The sequence below is a fragment of the Phoca vitulina genome, unplaced genomic scaffold (assembly GCF_004348235.1).
Source record: "Phoca vitulina isolate PV1807 unplaced genomic scaffold, GSC_HSeal_1.0 scaffold2, whole genome shotgun sequence".
In the NCBI taxonomy this organism is placed as follows: Eukaryota; Metazoa; Chordata; class Mammalia; order Carnivora; family Phocidae; genus Phoca; species Phoca vitulina.
In genome coordinates, this window is record NW_022589705.1 from 92,473,899 (window position 1) to 92,482,260 (window position 8,362).

General features: G+C 60.4%; 1 protein-coding gene across 1 annotated transcript; it reads left to right on the top strand.

Annotated features, from left to right (window-relative positions):
- On the top strand, window positions 1-7,656 carry FBXO2 (F-box protein 2). Its single transcript, XM_032393664.1, has 6 exons — window positions 1-165; window positions 3,192-3,614; window positions 4,050-4,179; window positions 4,252-4,347; window positions 4,846-4,984; window positions 5,217-7,656. Exons 1-6 carry the CDS (start codon window positions 144-146, stop codon window positions 5,349-5,351), a joined length of 945 nt encoding a protein of 314 aa, XP_032249555.1. The 5' UTR covers window positions 1-143; the 3' UTR covers window positions 5,352-7,656.
- The last annotated feature ends 706 nt before the right edge of the window (window positions 7,657-8,362 follow it).

Consider the following 8,362-nt stretch of genomic DNA (forward strand, 5'->3'; position numbering starts at 1 on the left):
CGGGGGCCTTTAAGAGGCGCGGCCAGCCGGGCCCGACCTAGACGCGGGCAGCGCCTGGACTCGCCGCCGCCGCGGGACTCTGGCAGCCCCGCAGCCCCGCAGCGCTCCGGCTCCTCCTCCTCTCAAGACCGCCCTCCGCAGCGATGGACGGAGACGGTGAACCAGGTAGCTGCCGCCACCCGGATCCACTCGCTCAGCCCGGGAGGGGAGACCGGGGCACGCGGGCGACTGCTACACAGAGGGGGCATCAGAGAGCGAGGGGGTCCCCGACACCCAGCGCGGCAAACTTTCACCCAAGCAAAGCCCTTGAGACAGTCTTAAAAGAGCGCAGCCCTCTGTCTGGCTGGAGGCCTCTAGAGGTGACAGGCTCCTGGGTCCTATTTACCAGGCAAATAGCATAGGAGTAATCCCACGTTCCCGCCTGTCAGCTTCCTAGGGTCTGTTGGGTCTGGGTCTGGGACCCATCTGGGATGCAGGAGGCTGCAAGCCTTTTTCTTCCATCAACTTCTTTCATTTGTCAGCTCTGGCCCTTGAGCTGCCTGTATCCCCATGGATTTCTTGGGGTTACCGGCCTCTCCCCACCCCATCCCACTCTTCCTCCTGGGCTCCCTTGGCTGGAGGGGCTGCTCTTCAACTGGGTGGCTGGTTGCCCAGTGGGGATCAGGCCAGCCGTGAGGGAGAGTTGGGGCATAGCTCTCGCCTGTGCTCAGGGCCCTCAGAGACTGCCCAGTCATCTTGTCTGGCACCAGAGACCCTCCCCCCCATCCCTTGAACTCCCTACTGAGCCTCTAGGGGTTGCCTGCTGAGTCAGGGTGGGAAAAAGACCTACTTGCAGATTCCCCCACCCCTGCCCCATCGGGCCCATCTGAGAGTGGGCCTTGCTTTGAGCAGGCCACCAGAAATATTGATGCACGCTCAGGAGGCCAAGCCCCTCTCCTCTAGCCCTGAAACTCCCAGCTCCTTCAGCCCCTGCTCCCCATCCATGACCCCCTTGCCACACCCTCTATAGGGTCCCAGAATGGGTTCCTGCGTTTTCTCAGGGCTCAGCTATTCCCTGGACTCCAGGGCCCAATGCAGGTGAGTGAGTCAGCCTGGGAGGCAGCTTCCAGGGGCCAGATAACTTTCCGATGGCAACAATGTGGAGAGTTGTGTGTGCTGGAAAGGGGGGGCGGGGGCTGTAATCAGATCTGGGGCCTGGAGTGCCAGGCCTGAGGCCAGAAGAGGGGACCGGGCAAGGTGCACCTTTCGGGGGAGCATCAGGTGTCCAGCAGGGCCAGGGCAGGGCAGGGGGAAAGGTGGAGAGGTGAGGACACTGGGCCCAGCTCCCCAGAGAGCTGTGGGCAGCAAGACAAACGGGTGATGTGGCTTTGGGGCCTGGGATTTTCCTCTCTGCACATCCATTGTTCCTGGGCGAAGCTAGTAAGCCTCTCGGGGGCCTCAGTTTCTTCTTGGCAAAAAAGAAAGGGTAAACCCCCACATCATAAAGATGTGGCAAAAAAAAAAAAAAAAAGCTATTAATGAAGGAAAGTGTTATGCTCAATAAGATTCACTAAGTAAGATTTATGAGGACTGACTGTGCTCTGGGTTCTGAAGAAGAGGTAAACCCTGATTCAGTTCGAGGGTCTGACTGCGGGAGGAGAGACATACCGCATGTGGTGGGGGGAGGTAAGCACTGACAGGCTGGGGTCCTGGCAACACACAGACTTGGGTCTAGGCCCTGCCTGTTCCCTCCCCCAAGGCTCGGCCTGTTTCTACCACCGCCTGGGCTTTCCAGGCTCTAGCCCTTAGGACCCCCACCCCCCCATCCTAGCTCTGAGAGCACTGTCCCTCCTCCCCCATCATCCGGAGTGGCCCCATCTCCTCGCCACTGTGTCTTCCTCCTCCTGAGACACTGTGTGCTCAGTATCTGCTTACTCAAGGTTTTGATGGCCCAGCTGAGGCCGGCTGGGTTCTAGGAGACCGCCCAGCCTGGAGCTCCTGACATCTGCCCCCTCCTTACGATTTAGAGTGCCCTGGCCCCCCCTCAGGGGATCGGAACATCAGCGCTTGTTTGAATGGCCTGGCCCAATGATTACTCCCATTCACAGATGAGGAAACGGAGGGCCAGGGGTAGGTAAAAAAGGGACTGAAAGGACCTTCGTTTCTCCAGCATTTATTATAGCTCCTTGTTCCGTATACCTGCTCTCTTCTAGCGAGCCCCCACGTCACACAGCTGTGGCTGGCAGGGGGTTCCAACCCTGTGCTCCCTTCCCTTCAACCTCAGATCCCCACGGCCCTGCCCTCGTACCAGCGGTGTAACATTTGGCGAGTCAAAATCAAACTCATAATGGTGCCTCCAAAGTCAATACCTTATTTTATCGAGGGCACGGTGGTTAATGGTGGCTCTGGAGCTGGACTGCCTGGGTTCAAGTCCAGGCTCCGACCGCTCATTTGCTGTGTGATCCCGGGTGGTTTCACCTCTCTACGCCTCAGCTTCCTCATCAATGAAATAGCAACGGCAGTAGGAACAGCCTCCAAGAGATGCTGTAAGGATTTAGAGTAAAGAAACTGCTTAGAACAATGCCTAGCTCTTGCTAAATGCCCAGGAAACATTAGCTGCTGACAGTGTGCCAGGGAGGGTTCCAGATGCCAGGCACTGGGATGAACCAGTGAGCGTCCCAGACCCAGTTCCTGCCCTCTCACGCTCAGTCTGGTCCTGAGAGAGGTGTTTACAAGCCAACACACGCTAGGACAAGAGCTAGGAAGGACAGGAACTCCACAGTGGGAAGATGTCCTGGTGGGAAGTCTGGGAGCACTCCCCGGAGGAGGCGAGGGGAGCAGGGATCTCAGGGGGTCCTGGTAAGGATAAAGGAGTGGATGTGTGATACATGGAGTCAAGTTCGTGCAATAGATGGATGCCCTTATAGGAATATTATCAGTTGCTGTTGTCTTCTCAGGTTTACTGGCCCTGCCGGGACAACTGAGGCCTCTGAGGCCACTCTTGGGACGGGGCTGGTCTGTGGCCCTCATCCCAACCCCTCCCCCTTGGGTGGACCTCCTCCACTGGGCACCAGTCTCAGGGCGCAGTATCTTGGGGCCCAGCTGCGGATTGCCCGAGGCTGGGTGGGAGGCAGAGAGCCGACACACCGGGGTTCTCAGGCTCGGAGGGGGACAGTCTGAGCGGAGTCACAGCCCCCCACCCCCGCCTGCAGAGAGCGTGGGCCAGCCGGAGGAGGTGAGCCCGGAGGGGCAGCAGGAGGAGGCGGGCGCGCAGGAGGCGAGCGCCGGGGAGGAGCGGCCCGAGGAGGAGGAGGAGGAGGAGGAGGAGGAGGAGGAGGAGGAGGCGGCGGCGGCGGCGGCGGCGGCGGAGGCGGCCGCGTACCTGGCCGAGCTGCCCGAGCCGCTGCTGCTGCGCGTGCTGGCCGAGCTGCCGGCCGCCCAGCTGGTGCAGGCCTGCCGCCTGGTGTGCCTGCGCTGGAAGGAGCTGGTGGACGGCGCCCCTCTCTGGCTGCTCAAGTGCCAGCAGGAGGGGCTGGTGCCCGAGGGCGGCGCCGAGGACGAGCGCGACCACTGGCAGCAGTTCTACTTCCTGAGCAAGCGGCGGCGCAACCTGCTGCGCAATCCGTGCGGGGAAGGTGAGGGGCTCGGCGAGCTCGACTTGCCCTGCTGCAAAATGGGCCGGAACAAGGCTAGCCCGCTTTGGAGGGCTCAGTGAGATAAAGCCCTGGCGCAATGCTCTGCAGAGTGGCCCCAACGCATACTGTACGTGTGGTTGCCTCCCTGGCTGCCTGTTCTCTGGGGGTCCCCTTTCCCAGGTCCTTCCCCCCTCAGCGAGCTGGGGCAACACCGGCCCTCGGGAGGACCCTCCCAGGAGGGAGAGAGGATCTGGGGACGGACAGGAAGGGCCTCCCGTTCTACCCGCACCATCACCTGCCCAGCCCACCGTTCAAGTCCCACGTTGCCCAGCCCTGTAACCCCCCCCCCCCCCCAAACTATAGGAGCAAGGGCCAGGTCTGCCACACCCTCAGCAGGGAGTGGGTGACCAGGGTGGGGCTGTCCTCTTCCTACAGAGGACCTGGAGGGCTGGTGCGACGTGGAGCACGGTGGGGACGGCTGGAGGGTGGAGGACCTGCCCGGAGACTGTGGGGTGGAATTCATCCACGATGAGAGCGTCAAGAAGTACTTCGCCTCCTCCTTTGAGTAAGGAGAAGGGGGATGGAGGGCAAAGCGGGGGAGAGGGGGCGCCACTCCCTCCTAACTCCAGTTCCCCAGGTGGTGTCGCAAAGCGCAGGTGGTTGACCTGCAGGCCGAGGGCTACTGGGAGGAGCTGCTGGACACCACTCAGCCGGCCATCGTGGCGAAGGACTGGTGAGCAGCCGTGGGGATGGGCCAGGACTGTGGGGAAGGGAAAGGGGACGGGTGAAGGAGGGAGTGTGTGTGTGTGTGTGTGTGTGTGTGTGTGTGTGTGTGTGTGTGAGGGGCAACTTGGAGCCGCTGCCCTGCCCCACGGGCCGCTGCCTCCCAACTCTAGTGGTTGTGGTCACGTGGGCCAGGGGTTTTCAGCAGAAGGTGGAACTCCTCCTCCCCTCCTGATTTCTAAATGTTGGCAATCAAAAAACCAAAACGTGTCACTGTGGGCTGGCTTTAGCCTCAGAGTTGGGTCTGGCCGACCTGGGGTGTAGTCGTTGGGTTAGGACCTTGGGCGAGTCCTTTCTCTCTGTGGCCTCAGTTTCCTTATCTGTAAAACGGGGACCTTGGTAGTACCGGCGGCGGGGTTGGGCGGAAATGAGAACCCGTGTAGCAGGCCCGGCCCACAGTAGCGGCTCAGCAGGGCGCGGCCGGCACTCGCTCCCTCCCTCGGGGCAGGTACTCGGGCCGCGGCGACGCCGGCTGTCTGTACGAGCTCACCGTGAAGCTGCTGTCGGAGCACGAGGACGTGCTGGCCGAGTTCAGCAGCGGGCAGGTGGCCGTGCCCCCAGACAGCGACGAAGGGGGCTGGATCCAGGTGAACCTGGAGGCTCCGGGTGGCGGGGCGGGGCGGGGCCTGGGAACGAGGGGCGGGGCTCGTGGAAACCCCGCCCACGGAACGAGGGTGGGGCAGACGTGGCGGAGAGGTGTGGAAGAGGGACCCAGGCTGAGAAATCGAGGGGAGGCTAGAGGCGGGAAAGTGCGCCGGGGTGGGGTGGCTGGGTGAGGCACCAGCGCCCTAACCTGACCCTCCTACCTCCACTCCCCAGATCTCGCACACCTTCACCGACTATGGGCCCGGCGTCCGCTTTGTCCGCTTCGAGCACGGGGGTCAGGACTCCGTCTACTGGAAGGGCTGGTTCGGGGCCCGGGTGACCAACAGCAGCGTGTGGGTGGAGCCCTGAGTGACCCCCTTTCTCCAACCTCACCCGCCTTGGAGGGGCAGAGGTCTGGGGTACATAGGTCTTAGTCGTTAGCATCCTCACTTTTACCATCCTCACCCCCCACTCCTCTCTTGCCCCATACTCCAAGCCCAGCCCCCACACTGGGAAGGAGGGGTTTTGTTGGCACATATTTGCATCTGGAAAATAAGATGGGTGAGGGTATGGGCCTGGGCTGGGCCCACCGCTGAACCCCCTGCACCTAGTACCGTGCCTGCCACAAAGTGGGCGCTTAATAAATATTATTTGTCCAAGGAAGGAATGAATGAACAAACGGATGAATGAACACCTCTCCCTTTGCATCCTTCTCTGTCTCCTGAGGGCCCCAGGCCCGGCCTGGAAAAATACTTGGTGGGGCTCCAGCTGCTCTGGTTTCCAGGGGCCCTTGGGCCCGTGCAGAGCCAGCCAGGCCTGGGCCGGCTGGACAAAGGCTGGGATTGTGAGGGCGAGGAGTGGGGAGCTGGGCCTGGCGCCTGACTGACACCCAAGCTGCCCAGAGGCCAGGACAGGGTGTGTGTGGGGGGTTGTCCTCCAGGCCTCTCTGGATCCCTTGATCCCCATCCCGTTCCTTTCTGAGGGCAGGATCATTGGGGGGGGGGTTGGCAGCACCTCATCTAGAATACAAATTCTCCTGGGCCCAGGGATGGATGCCAGTGGCCCAGGTGGGGATGGGGAGATGGAGAGGGTGGCTGGGGGAGCAACATGGCGTCCCTCTTAGCTCATGCGCACTTCATGCCATCCTCTCGGGCCTGGTGTTGGATTGAACAGGAGTCATTCGTATCTTGTCTTTGGTCTTTTTCCAAGCCCTACCCAGAGGCTGGCCCCCTAGCACTGGTTTGAGCGGAAGGGGCAGGGGTGTGGTGCCCGGCACTCTTTCTGGCCTCCCCAGCAGCTCTCACACCCAGCCCTTCCCCAGGATGCTCAGCTGCTGGTCCTGGGGGTGGACTGAGGGTCTCCACACAGCTGCTCTCCTCTTGGAAATGGTGACCAATAAAACCTCAGTGGCCCTCCAGCTTTCCTTTGATTCTGAGCCCCGGTGCCACCTGCTGGTCAGATGGGATTGCGGGGTTTAAACTGGGCCAGCCTGCACTTGTTCACTGGTTCATTCATTCACTCACCATTCCTGAAGTCCCAGCCCTGGGGCCAGGCTCTGTGCAGGGCCTTGAGATTCCAGGGATGAGGGAGACACTCTTTGTCCCAGGAAGATGGGGCGCCCTGGGAAGAGATATCCAGTGTCCTGGGGGGGCTCTAGCTAGAGTCCCAGCTCTGGGGTCATCCTCAGTCTCTCTTAGAATTCCCAATCTGAAGGTGGAGGCAGAGCCCCTGCCCCATGGGCATCCTTAGTCCTTTCTAGGGGATCTCACACATTCTGGTGGGGAAGGCACCGTCCACAATTACCTGAGTTGCCAATCAGGGGAATTGATGCCTTGATGGGTTTGATGAAAGCCATGGAGGAAGAGGGTCACCCCCCATGAGTTTCCATGAAAGAGTAATAGGCAAGGTAGTGCTCTGGGGCGATGGACTAGGATGGGCATGTGGAGAGCCCCATGAGGGTGAGTTGGGAGAGGACTGGGACCCCCCCCCCCCGGAGGGGGTTTCAGGAAGAGGCTGGATGGAGACTCAGCGAGCATGAGAGGCAGGAGTTGCATCCAGGTGCCTGCGGGGCCCGGATGTCAGGGCTGTGATGTGGGGGCATGGGAGGTGCTGCGGGTGGAGGAGATCCCCCCCCACCATGGGGCAGTCAGAAGAGAGACCCATGAGGGGCCTGGGGCTCTGGGCTGGAGGATTGGCAGTGTATGTGGCCAGCAGCCAAAGCCAAGGCCACTGGTGAGGGCTGGGGACGAATGTGGAGTGAGGCGGGAGAGGGCACAGAGAAACCTCCAGGGCTATGATGGGGGAGACAGAGCAGCCAGGGAGGCGGGGATGGGGGAGTGGGGAAGGAGGATGCAAGCCCAGTGAGGCCACCTGCAGCCAACTGTCTGCTCTCAGAGGAGGGAGCCAGAAACCCAGAGACCAGATTCTTTGCCCTGAGGCCCCAGGGCATGGGAACCACGGAGGAGACCTGAGGGGCTCAGATAATGGGATGCTTCAGACCCACTGTCCCTGAGTACCTGTCACTAGAGGCTAGTTGGATACACTGGTGGTACTCAGCTTGGGAAGACCAGGCAGCTGCTCCTGAGTCATCAAAGGGCTGATGCTGGGACACCTGGGTGGCTCAGTCATTAAGCGACTGCCTTCAGCTCGGATCATGATCCCAGGGTCCTGGGATCAAGCCCCGCATTGGGCTCCCTGCTCAGCGGGAAGCCTGCTTCTCCCTCTCCCACTCCCCCTGCTTGTGTTCTCCCTCTCGCTTTGTCTCTCTCTGTCAAATAAATAAATAAAATCTTAAAAAAAAAAAGGGCTGATGCTTCGGGGCTAGGTGGGCCAGCAAAGCTCACTGTGCATGGGGCACGGCCTGTCACACCACCCCCGTGACCCAGTCGGAGATGGGGAAGGGGGAGAGGGCATTGTTAACCCTGCTGTACACATGAGGATACTGAGGAGCCAAGACTCGGCAGATGACTCACAGATTCATTGGAGAAGCACAAGGTTCAGCCTAGGTGCAATGGGCTTCAAAGAGCGGGCGCTTAACCCCTAACAACCCCCCCCCCCCAAACATTGATTATAGGACTACAGATGTCGGCTTCCTTCAAGGGAAAACCTACGATGTCCAGCAGGGGGCGCCTCAGGGCCCTCTCTGGACAGTGGGGAATGTGGATAGCGGACAGCTTAGCCACGTGGCTCAATGGCACCTGAACATCGGCTCAGGAGAGAGAGGTGCATATTCCCGAAGGTCCTTTCTAATCAATCAGTGTTTACTGAGCACCTACTATCTGCCAGGAAGGGTAAAACCAGACGAGGACTCTGCCCCCTGGAATATACAGTCTAGACGGAGAAACCTAAATACAAGCATCTAAATAAATAATTATCAACAT

What these genes read in the sequence shown, in the direction of transcription:
- FBXO2 (XM_032393664.1), top strand. Translation starts at nt 144, where the DNA reads ATGGACGGAGACGGTGAACCAG. An exon ending in GCGCAATCCGTGCGGGGAAG is followed by an intron (nt 3,615 to 4,049) that starts GTGAGGGGCTCG and finishes CTCTTCCTACAG; the next exon opens with AGGACCTGGAGGGCTGGTGC. An exon ending in TACTTCGCCTCCTCCTTTGA is followed by an intron (nt 4,180 to 4,251) that starts GTAAGGAGAAGG and finishes CCAGTTCCCCAG; the next exon opens with GTGGTGTCGCAAAGCGCAGG.